The following is an 18669-nucleotide window of genomic DNA, read 5'->3' as shown; positions in this document are numbered from 1 at the left end:
GTTTGGTCACTAATCTGAGTTTCATGATTCAGATCCGTTTTCTGATCCTCTTCAGAGTTTGGTATATTTTCGTTTTCCTTCTCTGTCATCTTGCTCTCACAGCTTTCATTTTCATTTTTGGTGGATTCCTCCGGGTCAGTTTCCTTTTCCTCCTCTTTATCTTCATTTTCCGAGGTTTCTTTTTCCACGTGACCATTTTCTGGATCAGATTTTGACGTCTGCTCTTCTTCTTCCTCTTTAACATCGACCTCGCTGCCTCCTGCTTTCACACCGTTCTCTTTGACATCTGTTGCATTTTCTACCATTGTGTCTCCACTCCCGTCCAGTGAGCTGCTCGAATCCCCTGCTGTGACTTCTGTCTGTGATGCTGCGCGTCTATCCGGGTGAGGTACAGACTCCTCTTCACAGCTGAGAGCCTCTCGACCCTCTGAGGACTCTGCTGTCATCTCCTCTGCCTCCGCGTCATCCAACGCTGCTTTTTCAACCGCCCTTTTATCCAGTTCTGACGTCGGTGATTCCTTCAGCTCACCTGTTTCTGCCTCTTGTCCCGTCTCCTGTGGCTGCGCGTCGACTTCAACTGCATCTGCATCTGAGGAGTTCCTCTTATTTTCTTCATCGTCTGGTGCAGGGTTCTCATCACTGCACGCCGCTGAGGCCTCCTGAGGTTCGGAAGTTTGGCTGTGTTCTGTCATCTCTGCAGCTTCTTGTTCCTCTGGTGCAGGGTTCTCATTCCTCTCCTCTTCCAGGACTGTCTCAGCTTTAACACAGTCACTGTCCTCGTCCTGGTCTTCTTTGGTCTCGCCCTGTGGTTCTGGCTCCTGGTCTCGACCCACTGCAGCTCCGTCGCCTTCATCACTGGCCTCACATTTAGTTTCTTCTTCAAATGTCACCGACTTTTCTTTTACTGCATCTGGAAAACAAATAAAAAGTAATCAACCTTTTGTAAAATCGTCAGCTGATTTCAAGTTAAAGTAACAAAAAAACCCTCTTACCATCGCTGTGTTCACTCCGGTCGTACGACGTCTCCCTTTCACAGTCCACGGGTTTGGACACGGACTCAGTTTCCGCAGTTTCGACAACGTTTTCCTGCACAGATTCAGCTTGAGGTTTGAAGAAGAGACATGGAACAGGCAACGATACGAACAGAGATGGTGTTAGAAACAGGACGAGCCTCTCTTCACACACACACACACACACACACACACACACACACACTGTGGCCGAGGCCTGGTTGAAGCAGCTGTCAGTGATGTCGTCCTCTGGATGCTGTCACATTTAACTCTGTAGTTATTTAAACTTTTTTTTTTTTATCACTGACAGCAGCTCAAATAAAACACAACTGAAGCTGAAGGTACACACTGTACAAATAAAGAACCATGCAGCCAAGCACAACAAAGAAAAACTTTATTTTTCTTGAAGCGAAAATACATATCTAAAAAAAACAAAAAACAAAACATGCAAAATGATAATAGCAGTCCACAGATGGTAACAAAATGAAAAAACACAGCAACACAGGAATAAAGAAAAAACCTGGATGATTAAAAAACGAAGATTGAAAAAAAAAAAACTTAACTAAGACTACTCGTAAAGTTTTACACTGGAAAATGTTTTTACATTAAAATTAAACTCATTTTAATGTGTCTTTGTTATAAGATTAGGTTAATTTGGCACTTTTTAAAATTTTGGTTAATCAAAAGCCTCGTAGATGAAGAGGTAAAACAACTTAAAAAAACTACTCGATGTAACTATTTTTGGAGTAATTAACAGATACTTTTACTCAGCCCTGATTATAAGACGACGTCATAAAAACATATGATGTGAATCAGGCAGAAAAACATTTTACACACAGAAAAAAAACTTCAATTTTTCCACTGACGTGCAAGAAAGTCATTGCACTAAATGTGAATCCAGTGATAATACTATGATAATACTCTGGTACTACAACAGTACTACAACAGTACTACAACAGTACTACAACAGTACGTTGTTGTAACACCGACTTTCTTGTGAAAACAGTGGAAAAACCTGCGTGTTGGACGACCTGATCCGTTCACCTGTGGAGCTGAGCTCCTCTTCCTCGCTCTACTCACCCTTCTCCTCCTCACCTCCCTCCTCTTTACTCCCATCTCCCACTCCCTCGGCTTCATCGTCTCCCACGGTGTCCTCCTCGTCGCGTTGGTGCTCCTGTGCCGTGGGGACGCTAGTGTCACCGATGTTGACCTGTGCGCCCCCTCCTGGAGCGTCCTGTGAAGCTGCAGCAGCAGACTCTCCCTCAGCTGCTGCCGCTTCTTCTTCTTCTTCTGGGTTTGGTTTGTCTTCGTCTTCAACCTCTCCATTCTGCTCCTCCTCCTCCAACGGTGGCTCAGCTTTCATCTTCAACCTCTTCATTCTGCTCCTCCTCCAACGGTGGCTCAGCTTTCTCTTCTTCTCTGGAATGGTTTGTACCTTCTTCATCGCTGACCTCCCGCTCACTGTCTGAGCAGCTGGAGCTCGAGTACGACTTGTTTTCTGTTCAGAACACAGAGCGGTTTGAAGTCAGAGCCAGAGTTTCACAGAGAGGATCATGGGAAATACTGTGAAGACAGACAGAATTCCATCCACTCACCGTTCTTCTCCTCATCTTCCGACTCAGACATTTCCTTCTCTTCGGCTTCTTGGTCCGTTTTACCGGACTGAGACGTACATTTATTTTGGTGTTCCTCCTCTGCGGGGCCTTCGTCGTCTGCTTCAAAGTCTTCTTCATAATCTGAAAAAAACAAACAAAATCTAAACACTTACAAAATACTATAAATACCTTGTTGATGCTCAGTGCTTCGTACCTGCTCTGGCTCCACTTTTCTGGATCACCGTCTCCTGTCCTTGACTTTCACAGTCTGTATGTGAAGACGTGTCCGTCCTCTCGGCGTCCTTCACGGGAGTTTCTTTCGGACTGACCACAGATTGGTCACTCTCTGCTTCCTTAACTCTCCTCGGAGGAGGTGTGGGTTTTTTGTCGAGTCCCATTGCTATGATGCACCTGGAAAACGAGTCACGATTTATCCAGAGAAATCCTACATTTATGGTGGTGTATGAAGCAGGAAGAACATTGGTGAATTTCACGTTTCAAGTTTTCCAGGACGACTCACTTGTAGCAGGGGGAGGCCGCCTCCACACCGACGAAGCCAAAGTGGCCGTGCCTGCCGCCCAGTCTGGAGCCCTTCCTGTGCTTGAACTCGCAGCAGGAGCTGAGTCGCTCCACCTGCAGGCCGTTCAGGAAGAAGGTGAGGCTGAAGGGGAAGCCTCTGTGTCGTCTGGAAATGAACTGGAAAGACTCTGGGAGAGAAAGACGAGACGAGGATTGAATCATCTTCATCATCTTCATCATCGTCATCATCTGCAGTCGTTCATCAGACCCTGGTCCCGTCAAACCCACCTCCTTCGTGGAGTTTGCCCTTGTACACACACAGGTTTTCTCCTCCACAGTGCTGCTGGAACACCTTCACCTCGTCCCTCAGGTCCAGCAGGTCGTGGGTGAGATGAACACTTTTCCCATAATACACCATGTTCACCGTCACTCTGCTCTGATGCACAGAGCTCCTCATCAGAGGGGGATCCTGGGAAGAAGAAGGGTTTTTTTTCAGGAATATTTTAACCCCTAAAAACCATTCATTTGTCAGAAACAAACTAGAAAAGTCTAATTTTTTTTTTTTTGGCTTCCTCCCAATGTACAACATTATATGTGTGTAACAAAAATTTTAGGCTAAGTTGAAAATTATTTTCCAGTCAATATTTCTGTGCTAACTTTTTAAATATCTGTTGTTTGTATTTTATGATTTTAGGTTTGGCTGTTTCTGTATTTTTGGTTTGCATTAATTCATATTTACGTTTCTACATTTCTTACTTCTGAACTTTTCTGACTTTGAAAAAAAAAACCAAAAAAACTTAAAAGTTAAAAATTGGAATGTCAACCACGATGTGTTCTTTGAGACATTTGAACTGACAGTGTAACTGGTTCAGAACCTCCATGACGTCAGCTCCACTGGTGGCCGTGGTGGGACGCAGCCTGCGGCGTCGGGTGGTCCCGCTGGCCGTGACCTTTACCCCCCTCTCTTTCCTCTTTGTGACTGGGGGCACGGGGGTGACAAAATTGTTGATGACGGGGAGGCAGTAGGGAGAGACGCCGTCGGAGTTCTCCTTTGTTGTCAGAAGTTTACGGGTCTCCTTGTCCATCTGGGAGGAGACGGGGACAGACGGGGACAGACGGGGACAGTGATGCTGCTGTTAATTTAGGAATGAGAGAACATTCCGTGTGAATCTTTAATGTCACCGCCTCACCGTGCCGTTGAACGTCTGCTCATTCTCATTGCAGGAGTCGAGCGGTCGGAACGGAGAGCTGCGTCTGAGCGAAGCTGTGGTGCCGTTGCTGTGGATCGGTTTGAGACGCACGGGTCTCTGCATCTTCCCCGGAGCTGTGTTTGGACGAGACGATCCCGGCTACAGCACACACACACACACACACACACACACATGGTGTAAACAAATGTGATCTTGAGGTGTGTTGGAATCGGCCGTCGTGTCAGAGAGAGGAGGTGACACTCACAGACTCGGAGGATTCAGAGAGCGCCCCCTCTGGCCCTGAGTGCTGTTTCCTGAAGCCCCTGGCTCCTGTGGGGGGACGTGGGGACAGGATGCGGATGATGTCCTCTTCATACCGTCTGGAGCGCTCCAGCTTCCAAACAAGACCATTTTAGAACTTCAGACGACTAGACATAGATCAAACTCAGGCCCGGGGGCCAAATCTGGACCGCCTTATAATTATATTTGGCCCGTGAGATCATATCAAACGTGTACTAGGGTTGAGGCAGGATTTGTAGTATTAGTGGTGTACGCACTATGTTATAGCACATACTTTTAGTTTTTTTGTCTGTGAAAAACACATTTACATTAAAAAAGAACAAAATACCACTGATGTTTGTTTGTTTTCACATTTAAAGTCTCATGTGTTTATAATATTAAGCTTTGGTCATTCCAGATTCAATGTTTACGCAGAAAAATCTAAATTACAGATCTGGAGAGAAAGGAAAACATGAACAATTACAGACAATTTTTTAATAAATCTTAAGTTTGTTTTTCGAGACTACAGACAATTTAAATTCAATAAATGTTAAGTTTGTTTTTCGAGACTTGGTCTCAGTTTTTAATTTCGGCTCTGACTTTGACAGCCCTGTCTTGTATGTTTGATTCTTTTCATTCATAATGGATGAATGGTCACCGGCCCAGGTGACGACGCGGTGACATTTACATGTAAATGCTGTACCTTGATCTTGTGCACTCTCTCCCTTCTTGCAAACTCCTCCAGTTTCCTTTTGATCTCGATTTGATGAAGACGCTGCGTGGCAAAGGGACGGGACAAACTGACGTCATTTATTATGCAGGAAGAAGCCCTCATTAACCCGGAGCGGCTGTATTTGTCTCCGGGCCGTGGTGCTTTTGTTTTTGGCTCTCACCTCCATCTCCAGCACCTTGTGGAAAATGGCCTGGGCGAGACATTCGTGGACGTGTCTCTGCTGAGCCTTCTGGATCAGCTTGTGTCTGTACTCTTTGTTTGGGACGATACGCCCGCTGCGAGTGATCTGGAGACAAAGGCAGGGTCAGCAGAGGTCAGTCGGTGTTTTCAGACTAAGGTCACGAGGAATTATTTTAATGTTTCCCCTCAGTTCTTGATGTTTTTTTTTACATTTATCGTTTTGTACAGCAGTCGTCCCCAACCACTGGGTCAGGGGCCAGTACTGGACCACGGATCGTTCGGTACCAGGTCACATAGAGGTGACCACACTAATCTGAGGGACTAATCCGAAAACCTACTGTATGTGACACATGATGCTACAACTATTTAGCTTTGAGGACAGCATAAAAGTCAAAATGTCAAAATGTTGTTTATGTTTACAAAAGTGTGAGTTAAAACATTTAGTTTCATATTTCTTTCTTCCTTAATTAAATTAAATTAAATTAAATTTGTTTCTTCCTTAATTAAATTACGTTAAATTAAATTAAATTAAATTAAATTAAATTAAATTAAATTAAATTAAATTAAATTAAATTAAATTAAATTAAATTAAATTAAATTAAATTAAATTAAATTAAATTAAATTAAATTGACAAATAAAATGACTTGAAATTAATCAATCAGCCAATGATAATTCAGCAAAACTTTTACACCTGGGTAGTGGACATCAGTTAACGCCTTGTACTCACTGTTTATTATTATTATTATTATTATAATCAGATGGAAATGTTTTAACTGCATGAAGTCAAAGAGCTCTAATTAAATCCTCATCCTCATCCTCATCATCATCACCCCCAACATCATCATCATCATCCTCATCATCATCATCATCGTCATGGTGGTGGTGGTGGTGCGGCCTCACCAGGCCGGCTCTCTGCAGGTGTCTCCTGATCCGGGTGTTGCTGAAGTATCCGGCCAGGTGTTTGTCAGTCAGACTGTTGTAGGCTGACAGCAGTCTGCAGGACAAGGACAAACAGGTCTCAGCAACAGCCAACGCTCTCAGACGACGGTCCTTATCCACCACTAGAGTTTCTAGATGGAGCTACTTGATTACAGCCGAAACCAAAACTAGAATCTTAATCAAATGGCTCCCTTGGCTCCAGCTCCGTGTGTGTGTGTGTGTGTTTGTGTGTTTGTTTGTTTGTTGGCATTTTCTCGCCGCCCTCATGAATGAGACATCAGTCGTCTACAGCCAAGGAAGCTGCTATTTTCTTTTCTTTTCTTTTTTTTTTTTTTTCCGACACAGATTTGTTTTCGTCCGACATTTGTCCACGAGACACGAGGATCTATAGGGTCTGTTTCCAGTGTCTGATTACACTGAGGTGCTGACACACTGAACCCACTCTGTCTGAAACTTCACCTCACGTGTGTGTGTGTGTGTGTGTGTCCAGTGCACAAATGTGGAAGCTGAAAGGGATTCTCATGTCCGTGACTTTCTCTGATCACCTGACGCTTCAGATTCAGTGCAAATATATCAATGTCAGCTGTTGTTTTGCGTCGGTCGGTCGGTCGGTCAGTCGGTCGGTCGGTCAGTCGCTCAGCTCGGAGTCTGGGCTTTGGCAAAAATAAAGTTGCCCATAGGTCGCATCTCATTTGAACTGCTGCTCAGAGCTGCAACTTTTAGCAGAACCTGAGGAGTACCAGCATTTATACAGACGATTTGAATGTATATTTCTTCACAAAAATGAATGTAAAGTTGTGTCAGAAGTTTTTTGGGCTTTGGCAAAAAAAAAAAAAAAATCCATACATATAATAACTTACTACAGTCCAGTAGTCTATAGTACTGAATACTGCACTATCAAAAATAATAAAAGTACTCTGTTCAATGAAATATTAAACTATTCCAGGCCTTTAGGTCAGTGACGTCAGCTGACGGTAAAAAACTTTACAACAAAAACCCAACATTTTATTCTTTCAGAAAATATTTCCATAAATGTTTGTATAAGAAAACCTGAAGTCAAATATTTACATATACAGTACTGTAGTTTAGGATTATTACATTAGGGGTAATAAATACTATTCAATCCTAATATCACATACTTAACTTTAATTACCCCCCCTCCCACTTTTTTTACCCCCACCTCCCTCTTCAAATATAATAATGTCAACTCACCCAGGGTTCAAGTGACTCATGGCTCCTGGATCTTCACTGAGCTGCAGGTGAGAAGAGGCTGAAGTGTGTGTTCACTCCGAGGGTGTGTGTGCGCAAATGTGAAGTCTGTTACAGCTGAAGAGGAAGAAGAGGAGGAAGAAGAGGAGGAGGAAGAGGAGGAGGAAGAGGAGGAAGAAGAAGAGAGGTGGAGAGAGGACAGGACATTTGGAGCAGTTTGAGCTGAAGCTGCTGCTCTGCTCCCACAGCAGAACTGATGACACTCTGCGTTGCCATGGAAGGTCACGTGACCACGCTGCCAACGGAGCTGGTTTTCCCTTACACACACACACAAACACACACACACACACATACACAAACTAACACAGAGACCAGTATGTTTCTAAAGTCAATGGCAGTTCATAACAAATGTCCACAGAAACAACAGAAACAAAGTCTAAAAACAAAGGTTTGTGTCCAGTATCAACATCTGAAAAAAATCATAGTTCTTTGTTTTTCTTATTCTGCAAAAAAAAAAAAAAATCATTTCCTTTTCATTTAAATTAAAAGAAAAATTAAAGTATTGGTGGATATTACATACATAATTAAAGTGAGCAAATAAAAGAAAAAAAGAAAAGTATTGGTGGATATTTCATACATAATTAAAGTGAGCAAATAAAAACGGTCCGTTAGACAAAACTGACAAATAAAAATTATTCACCGTTTGTTGAACAAAACAACAACATTATCATTAATTATTATAATTATAATAATAATATATTTTTTAATTAAACCTCTGCTCATTCCAATCCTCCGTCTGACACAACGGCGTCCTCGTCAGAGTTACGACAATGACTCACGCTCTACGTCATCGTGTTTTCTGCGCCACACATCCACGTGTTTACCTCCGTGTGTCAACGAGCTACAAATTAATCAGTTACGTCCAATCACTGCTCTGACTATCGATTGTATCAGTGATCAACCACACGAGCCGTTCAACACACAATCAGAACATTATTGATCATGGGTAAAAAAAAGTCGACCGTGAACGGCTGAGGAGAACGAGCCCTCCCTCACAGGTCTTTTATTGCCCTCTAGTGGCTGTGTGAAAGAACTGTTATAACCCTGTATATTTTAACCTGACGTATTTTTGTTTGAATTCACAGCAACTGGAAGCACATTATTTATTACAATAAAAATCCTATTTTTGATTTAAAGATGAAGCATTAGTGAAAAAACAAAATAAAAAACAAAATATAAAATTAAAATATCAAACCATCTTCTTAAACACAAACAGTATTTATGACGACCATCGCCTGTTTGTTCAAGAATTAACACTTGTACAAAGTCTGAGATTCTGCAAAATCATAGTCATGGCTTTCAAGAATTAACAGATTCTGCAAAATCATAGTCATGGCTTATGACAAACAGCGCCACAGTGTGGTTTACCACCTGCACAGCTTTGACCACTGTGTGGCGTAGTAGACAGAATCCATGATCAGATCAGAGCTTCAGACTCTATAAAGAAAAACTGCAGTATTTTCCATACACACACACCTGCCCCACTCCTACCATTACACACACACACACACACTGACTACAACATAGTCAAAGTGTGTGTAAAAAAATACAACAAATAATGAAGGTTTATGGCATTGTTTTCATTAATAACAATATTAGAATAAATAAATAACTCTGTTGTTTATTGATAACAGCAAATGTAACAGTTTTTTATTGATTTGTCCAAATATATGTATTATTAAAAGTATATTGGTTTTATATAATGGTTTGTATGGTTTTAGTTTTTTTTTAACACATAATAATTCAAACATAGTTTTTTTTAACACATAATAATTCAAACAAATCCAAAAATGGAACAATACATTCCTGAGTGATGGAGAAAATTTTCTCTTGGGATTTTTTAGGATAAATACATTTTTTTAAAGGGTTTTTTTATGTAAAGGTTTGAAGGCCAATTGAAGACCATTTTATTGTTTCATTTTTTCACAAACTTTGAAAAATATGGTCTGATCCTTCTCTACAGGCTGCAGCGTGATATTGATTATTTATCATTGATTCTTTGTCTTTTCGTTTTTTTATTATTTATCTGTTAGTGAACTAAAACCAGGACATTTTCATTCCCACAAAAATGAATTATTTTTTATCATCCCAGTCACTGTGGTGATTCATTCAACCACCACCTTTTACTGCAGCTAAAGGTAAAAACTGGACATTAATGTCAGTCAGTGACCTTTGTAAAAAACACTGAGGATTCAGTGTCTGTTATCTCAGAGGAACTTCCACAGGTCGGCCATTGTTGCTTCACAATAAACACGTCAAATCAAGCAGACATTTCACCGCCACTAAATGCATAATGCACAGAGTACGAGTCGCGATAACAATTAACAGAGAAATAGATGAGGGTGTGATTATGAATTCCATTCAGGAAAGGGTCTGGCTGTATGAGCTGGGAGGTGGCAGCAAGATCTCGCGGAGCCATGGGGTTCTGAGACGGGGGAGGGAAGGGGGAAGGGGGGAAGAGGGGAGCGGGAGTTATTGCAATCAGCGTTAAATAGCACAGATTTGTGCCTGTGTGATTGTCAAGTGGGCCATTACTGGCTGATAAGAGCACTTTTTTCCTTATGTGGCTCTGATTGGGCTGAACATGCTGCTCCCTCTCACACGCCGTCCCAACGCAATCAGGCCCCTCTTTCACCGCACTGCCATTTTCACTGCTGTGATTTCAAACCCAGTCCCCCACCAGGCCCCAACCAACGCAAACCTCCCCCGCTCCAGCCCACCTTCCCACCAGCACCCCGCCTTCTGCCCCTCAGACTCAACGAGTACCCATTCACCGCAAGGAGAAAAGGTCAGGCCAAACTGGTTATGGCGATTGTAAACCACGCCAGGGTCGGACCGATTCACAGAACAAAAATCAGTATCTGCTAAGGTCTGTGTGGAAGCAGCAAATTAGGAGACCCTCCCTGCCCCCCCAGAAGAGGTCAAACGCTCGTCACCTCTTCAGAAGAGCGCCACCTTCCTTGTATCTGCCGTAACCAACTATTTGAAGTCAAGTATTTATGATGGAAGAGTTGAAGTATTTTTCTTCTTGAGTTCTGTGAGTCCTGTGTGGTATAAAAATCTAAGACAATGTGTAATATTCCTTTTTATGCTCTGCTCCTAAATGACAATAATAATAATAATAGTTCTGGGGCAAATTGGCAACAAAGTAGTTCAGTTAGTGGTTAATTCACAGCTTTAATCACTGTTTCTTTCTGTTTCACTGGACTGTGGAGAAACAATCATTCACTGAGAATTTCAGGGGTTTTTCTGTTAATTTTTTTTTTTTTTTTTTTGAGTAACCTACTGACTGATTTACAATGGAATTGTGTGAGAGTTTGGTTTTTAACCCATGAAATTTTGTTGTTTTGCCAAAAACTTCACCACAAGAAACGCAGTACAGGTGAATCACCACCAGGCTACTGAGACATTATTATTAGTAGTAGCAGTATTCTAAGTAAAATAATTAATCTTAGTATTATTAGTACTAGTATTAGTATAAGAATAAATATTAGTATTAGTATTAGTATCAGTATTGGTATCAGTATATTTCCTGCTCAGCTCCTTGACTCAGATGTGAAACAGTCAGCGTTCTGTCAGATGAGACTTTGTTTTTGTCTGGTTCACATCCCAGAAAAAAACATTTCTGAACCCATCCGTGCAGAGCTGAAACTGAAAACACGCAACTGACTCTGATACACATCTATCCCAACATCAGAGCTGGTATCACCGTCCACAGGTGCTGCGTCCACAGCCTGATAAAATCCTCAACAACGTCTACGACTCTTTGGTTAAACTCTGCCGTCCTGGCATCAAACCTCTGACCTCGGTAGGAACCAAGTCAGGCAGTTTTTTGGGTTTTTTTTTGGCCTTTGAACACCCCCCCTCCACCCCGGCATCCAACGTCTACTCTGCAGCGTGCTGTGCTGAAGTCGTGTTATCTGATGTACGCCATTCAGCTCCACCAGGTGGAACAGGACACATCTCGATGGACGCACGCTAACTCCTTTATCTGTCTGCGATGTGAGTGATAGGGACGCAGACTCATGCCGGTGCAGGTCCCACTGTTGTCCCATCGGAACAGCTCAGGATGAAAAATAGTCCGTTCAGCAGAGCGTGCGTGGCAGCTGGGAAAGGTGAAAGGTTGGTGTTGGGTGGAGAACGGGTGGGACCGTAGAATGAGTCAGTAAGAATAATAAAAAAATCGAAAAAGAAAGGTGAGGCGAGCGTGTGTCTTCACTGAGATAAACCCTGTTTATGGACGTCTTGTCATCGTCTCCTCGGGCCTTTAACGCAGCCCTCATAACACGATCAGGGTGGCCGTGCAGGCAGCAGGTACTGTAGGTGGGAATACTGCTGGTGTAACGCATGGTTTCTCAAAGACTGGGTCGCAAACCCTCAGGTGGGTCGCAAGAGTTTTTTTTTTTGAGTCGTCTCGCATGAGTTTACGAATAATCTATTGACTTGGGTTTCTTAGGAGTTTACGAATAATCTATTGACTTGGGTCGCGAAGGTTTGTGACTTTTAAATTGTGGAAACATGCTAGGATACAGGATTAAAAATAACAACAATCTGGAACAAACTAAACTGTTTTCATGTCTTTAAATACACACATACTGCACCAACGTAGTACTGCATTTGAAGTCTTACTACATCTGACTGCAACCAGCAGTGAACTGCAACGAGCGTTATTTACATACGAGTGAATTTAACAATTTTTTTTAGAAATCTTTTTTAAATAATAAATAATAATTAAGTCGTTATATATTTTGTAAATTTCTTCATGCTGTATATATATTTATAAATATATTTATATATTTTTAAAATATATATATATATATATATTCTGGCACTTCTCCATTTCTCCACTGCTGCATGTGCAACTCTGCAAAACTGATTTGTTTGACTAATAAGAAAAAAAAAGAAGAAGGACATAAAGGGATTTGTCAAAGTAACTTGTTGCTATTGTCAGTGTTGCTGAGGCGCTGCCTCTGAAAACAAAGGAGTAACAGGTCAACTAATTTGCATTTAGAGGAAAAGCTCTTTGTTCCACATGTCATTAAACTATTAGGGAGGAGTGACATAATAATAATTTATGTTGGATGACGTGTCTGAGAACTCCACGTACTGAACCGGCTGCAGGCGTCAGGTGTCAACACCGAGTGACTGAGTGTCTTTTTATAGGAGGTACTTTGAAGTGCAGTACACTTCAGTTTTCCATATTGTGATATTCATACATAGAGTAATGTAAGTCAATAAAATAACAATACAAATGAGGGCACATTATGATGTAAAATATAGATTCAGACATGTTCAGTAAAACGTTTTGCGTGTTTCTTATGTGCATGTTTTTTGCAGTGGCAGCAGGAGATTTACGACACTGCGACTGTCATTACTGTGTTGCGATTAACAATGTTTTGACCTTTAATATCGCACATCAAATCAACACCACAGAATGTGAAGTATCTTCACGGTGCACGTGACCTAGGGCTGTTCCAAAGGCCAAAAGGTCAAGGGAGCTGCGGCGCCTACATTAACAGCCACCTGCAGATTGAAACAACAGCAGTTATCAGTGCTGAGCCGTGATTGGTTGGCGGCGGATGAGAGAAGAAACCACAGAGAACTAACTGTAATTTAGTCACCATCAGCGTGGCCTTGGACCAGACCAGATACAACACACAGGTGGCGCTGGCCTCCGCCGTGATGGCGCAGCTCTATTACTGCTGGGGACGTGTCATTTCCCTCCCCCACCACAACGCCGCAATCACAGTTACTCTGATATTTCTGTGGATTGATGTAATTAGTCTGTGGTCGTTCGGCGGAGAAGTAAACAACAATATTTGACAGTGTTTTTTTTTCTTCTTTTTTCTAGCAAAATGTTTGCCCTTCGACTATTTTAAAGCCAGTAGATCCAGACGATGGATTCAATTCTGAACTTTGATTCAGAAAATTTCCTTCTTCTGTCGTGGTTCCTAGTGGATTTTGAGTAACTGGAGTATTATTCCGGAATAATTTATTGTTCGTTATCTTTAGCCTGTGAAGCTGAGAAGTAACCGTTTGCATCCCCCCCAACCCCCGACTGAAGCCTGACGCCATTAAGAAAACCAGTCTTAAAAGTATAGAGTATAGTAAACTACCGTATACGCAAACATAACCTAAATTAAAGTATTTCTTTCATATACTGAATATATATATATAATTCCACATGTCCGCTATTTTCACAGTGAGTGACAGCCACTAGAGGGCACTCGAGGCTTGTGCACCAGTATCTGCTACACCTGCAAGTCCCGACTTATACTCCAGAGCGACTTATAGTCCAGAAAATACGGTAAATATATATATAGAGAGAGAGAGACAGAGAGAGACAAAGAGAGAGCGACTATAGTCAGTCAGTCTCCGTCAGTCTCTAAAATGACATTTAAGTGCATCTGATCTTATATCCAATTACCAAAAGCTGAGCCCGGGATTAAAGTGCAGACAATGGAAGGTGGAGGAGCTGGAACTTTCATACGAAACCTTCCATATGAACTGGAGCGGACGTCCAGGATTCCTTCAGTCATTACTCTTTGGATTAACAGGCCGGCGCCATCATCCTACCATACGCCATCATCCTACCATACACGCCTGAATATTACTGCCAATAAACTGACGGTCGAAATGGAAGGAATGTAACGTGCAGCAAAAACCATTTTCACACCTGAGTTTGAGAAAACTCCGAGGCTTCCCTGTTTGGAGTTTGCATGTAACGTGTGTGTGTTTTCATTGTCTCGTTGATTGTGACACCACTGTTGAACGGTCCCGCAGCACGCAGATCAAAGGGCGGCTTAATTGGAGTCGTGTAATTGTAGCACTGCGAGCGCCATCAGCTCAGCTGAAGAGGTAAAGAGTTCATCTCCTACTGACAGGAGGCAGGTTTGAGTCCAGCAGCCACAGACCTACACTAATACTGAAGCATTGGTTTAACTGTGTAAATGTGGGACATGAACACGTCCATCCTCTCTGTGTGGATGACCATGGAATTACAGAGTGTTGACCAGTATTTAAAAAAAAATATATTGTCATTTCAACTACTGATTTCACTGGGAAAAACAAAAGTTTCTTTATACAAATAATGCAAACATTTTGTTCTCATTTAGATATCCTGGTGATTGTATAACTGTGTTTTCACTCCAGGGTAAAGAGAATACCAGTCTATCCACTCTGCACTAATCTGATTCTATAATTAAACAAATTTATATAATTACATAATTCTATATAAACTGTGTTGCTGTTGGACTGAGTTTGAGGACTTGATGAAATGGCAGGGTTGATTTGTTTTGTTTTGTTTTTTTACCAAAAACTGTGACGTCATCCCTGCCATGAGCAATGATGAAGGTATTAGACACTGTAGGAATGTGATTTCATTAAGGTATTCAAAGTAATGACGTCGGTCTTGTTTCACTAAAGTACCCGGATTTAGAGGTGTTTGGTTGAAGTCTGGGCGTTTTTAATTTAAAAAAACCCAAAACAAAACAACAACAAAAGTGAATCTGGAAAACCCTGCAGCTCAACACGTTTCCAGGTGGAGTAGGCGCGGCCACAGAGCAGCAGCAGAAACAGCAGCAGCAGCAGCAGCAGCAGCAGCAGAGCATGAATTATGATCCGCCCTCAAACACTAACACATGCAGCCGACAGTCACCCAGAAGGACCCCGCAGCAGCAGACTGGGACTTTAACCAACACCTCCCGGAGTCAGACATGCGCTGGAAGGGAGAAGTGAAGGTGAAGTGTTGTGTCGTCGGTGACCGGGACGATGAGACGCCGCTGTCCTGCGGGGAGGAGGTGAGTGACGGAGGTAACTCCTGGCAGCCTGACCACACCGCACAGATTAGACAGGGGTCAGAGGCTGTCATTAGGGGTCACGCTTTCACACGCTTGACGCCTCTGTATTTTCACAAGTTAAAGAAACGTCGGGGAGGGGAAATTATCGCCTCTCCTGAATTTCTGCAATTAAAACTCAAGTAGTTAATGAGACCTCTTCACCTTTTGGTTACCCGCGGCAGACGTTTGTGCTGAACTTAGCCTTTTAATTGCTGTTATTAAATAAATCAGGCCCCTTTTCCTGCAGACCCGGCGCTGCTTTGTGATTGACGCGGCGTAATTGGCGCGTCGCAGTCCTCTGCGCCGCACACGCACATAGGCGCGCGCGCACACGTGTGTGCGGATCTGAAGAACATAATGCACACGGGGCTGAAGTGCCGCGAGTATTAGTTCGAGTGTTGTCTGTTTTTCCAAGTAATGACCACACTTGTCTTCTAAATGTCACTCGGGTTAATCGCCGCCGCTGCCGCCGCCGCCGCTCGGGCGCACGGCGCGTTTATTTAACGCAGCTGCGGCAGCGCTGTGCGGCAGTGTGAGCCGGCCTCCGTCCTGACTGCGGACATGTGTGAAGACTGCAGGGCAGACGAGGAGCTGCTGGGTAGATGCTGCGAGGACAGGACCGAGCTGATGGTAGGAGGGACCGGAGGGACATTTGGGGGGAACTGAGCTCAGGGCACAGATATTTGGACTTTTTGTTTTTTTTTTTTTGGAGCAGAGTTTGTGATGATGAAGTTGGAAAACAAACAAACAAACAAAATAACTTCACATAAAAAAGACGGGCGATTTAAAAAACCAGGCACAAAACGAACTTTTAACTGAACGTAACATTTCCAAAAGTTCGATTCTCAAAATTCTAGATTTTTTTTTTGACGTGTTCTGTCCCGTTTTAAGAATTTCTAAAAAAAAAAAAAACGTCATCCACGCGGATTTATCCACAGTTTCCAGGTAAATGAGTAATTCTGCAGTTACTTCATCCACGGCAGGCAGTGACAGGTGACCGCGGGTTTAATTCACACACACACACACACACACACATATATCATAGGTGATCTCATCAGCCTCGTTCCTCAGTCAGTCATGTGGTTGCCGTGAGTTGCGTTGCCGTGCGTTCTGTTCTAACCGCAGCTGTGCCGGCCGCAGGGCGCGCCGGTGGAAGTTTTGGATGAAGACGCGTCATCGCTGCAGGCCATGTCATCTGCGCCTCTGCTGGGAAGGACCGTGTGCGCACAATGCAACGAGGAAATCGTGGATAAATATTTGCTGAAGGTAAACGCATCATTATCCTCTTATTATTATTTATGTCCTTTCGATGAATCCACTTAGATGGAGTTGGTTTTTGTTTTTGTTTTTTTGCGCTTTGCATTGCTGTGGTTTCACTCTCGTGTGTTTCCACGTCTTTACTGTGATTGACTTTTCTTTTCTTTTTATTATCACTTATTATTTACTCTTTCTTGGCTTTAGGTAAACGACCTGTGCTGGCATGTGCGCTGTCTGTCGTGCAGCGTGTGCCAGACCTCACTTGGCAGCCACACCAGCTGCTACGTCAAAGACAAGGAGGTTTTCTGCAAAGTGGATTATTTCAGGTACGAGCTCTGACTTTATCACGGTGAAAGCTGCAGAAACCAAAGGTTTGCAAAAAAAAAAGAAGTAAAAAAATTAAAAAAAAGTATAGTAATGCCGTCTTCATTCGAGGCCACAGAATAATAATAATAATGTATTTTAAGGTACATGCATGTTTATCTAAAGCTAAACCTCACATCAAGTATTTGTATATTTGTATCCGAATTTTTTTTATGATTTTCTTCCTAGAAAATGTGCTTTATTTGAATTGAAAGTTCTATTTTAAATATGTATTTTCTTTTTCACGTGTCACAACAACGTTTTAAGGACCGAAATTAAAGCGAGTGAGTGTTGCGTAAAAAAAAAAATCCATTTAAAGAAATCACTGCGCTGTTAATTCCAAATTTTTGATTTATGTTTTTTTTTTCGTTTTTAACAGTTTAAATTGTTGATAGAAAATATGAAGAGATGTCGAGGCAACAGAGCAATAAAAAAAACAAAACACGTGACGTTCCCTGTTACTGTTTTGGTAACAAACAAAAAAAAAACCCAAACAGTCGTCGCTGGTTTAATTGGGAGATGAAATGTTCCGAATGTGAAACCAAGCCTCGGGGCTCGGGGTTCATTTTCTGATTCAGACGCGTGTCTCTGGACTCGGTCAAAGTCAAGGTCAAAGGTGATGAGGGTTTCAGGATTAACGGCTCCTCGTGCTCGTGCTCGCCCTCGTGCTCGTGCGTGTCTGACGTGTACTTGTCGCACTGACCTGCAGGAGGTACGGCACCTGGTGCGCGTGCTGCGGCAGGAACATCCACTCCACGGACTGGGTCCGCCGGGCCAAGGGGAACGTGTACCACCTGGCCTGCTTCGCCTGCTTCTCCTGCAAGAGGCAGCTGTCCACCGGGGAGGAGTTCGCCCTGGTGGAGGAGAAGGTTCTCTGCAGGGTCCACTACGACTGCATGCTGGACAACCTGAACAGAGCCGTGGAGAAAGGTCAGTCCGCGACAACAACAACAACAACAACAATAACATCTGGGATCAGTTATCGACATACACATCGGTCCAAATTTCCATTCAGATAAAGTGATTTCTTACTGATATTTCGATATTTATTCTGTTTATAAATTATTTTTAATTATTTTATTATTGCGGTTTTATTAAAGATAAAGATAGAAAGATAATAACATTAAACTACAGTTAAATTTTCCTAGTTAAATAAATACATAAAACAATTTTTTACTGTTAATTTAAGCATCAGAATTTTCTGATTTAATTTAAATGTGATTAAATCCCTTTGAGTGACTACATTTAGATTTCTATGATTAGTCATAATTTTTCAAATTTTTTAAATTTGATTTTTTTTTTATCTTTACACAATTTTGGGATTATTCTGACCAAAATTTGGAGGTAAAACTCCTCCAGAATGCTGTTAATTTTATGAATAAATTCTAAAGTTTAACCAAGAAAAATCTGAAGGAAATGGAGCAAAACACCATTTTAACCACCAACATTAAATTATAAGAATTTTCAAATGTACTGCAGATAAAAGAAAACCCTTT

The 18669-nt window shown here is 42.2% G+C and overlaps 1 protein-coding gene across 1 annotated transcript in view; it reads right to left on the bottom strand.

Moving 5' to 3' along the window:
• The window catches only part of erich3 (glutamate-rich 3), a 28887-nt gene that overhangs the window by 2332 nt on the left and 7886 nt on the right, over positions 1 to 18669 (bottom strand). Inside the window, exons 2-16 of the mRNA XM_025053455.1 lie at positions 17877 to 18081; positions 6408 to 6501; positions 5487 to 5612; positions 5297 to 5368; positions 4580 to 4708; positions 4315 to 4473; positions 4000 to 4209; positions 3413 to 3593; positions 3126 to 3312; positions 2820 to 3016; positions 2606 to 2746; positions 2399 to 2508; positions 2091 to 2349; positions 993 to 1100; positions 1 to 910 (exon numbers count right to left, since the gene is read on the bottom strand). Coding sequence (XP_024909223.1) covers positions 1 to 910; positions 993 to 1100; positions 2091 to 2349; positions 2399 to 2508; positions 2606 to 2746; positions 2820 to 3016; positions 3126 to 3312; positions 3413 to 3593; positions 4000 to 4209; positions 4315 to 4473; positions 4580 to 4708; positions 5297 to 5368; positions 5487 to 5612; positions 6408 to 6501; positions 17877 to 18081 — 3088 coding nt within the window. The remainder of the gene's footprint in view (positions 911 to 992; positions 1101 to 2090; positions 2350 to 2398; positions 2509 to 2605; positions 2747 to 2819; positions 3017 to 3125; positions 3313 to 3412; positions 3594 to 3999; positions 4210 to 4314; positions 4474 to 4579; positions 4709 to 5296; positions 5369 to 5486; positions 5613 to 6407; positions 6502 to 17876; positions 18082 to 18669) is intronic.

Source organism: Cynoglossus semilaevis, chromosome 2, assembly GCF_000523025.1.
Source record: "Cynoglossus semilaevis isolate Cse_v1.0 chromosome 2, Cse_v1.0, whole genome shotgun sequence".
NCBI lineage: Eukaryota > Metazoa > Chordata > Actinopteri > Pleuronectiformes > Cynoglossidae > Cynoglossus > Cynoglossus semilaevis.
The sequence above is the reverse complement of the archived record's forward strand: the minus strand, read 5'-3'. Positions and strand labels throughout refer to the sequence as shown.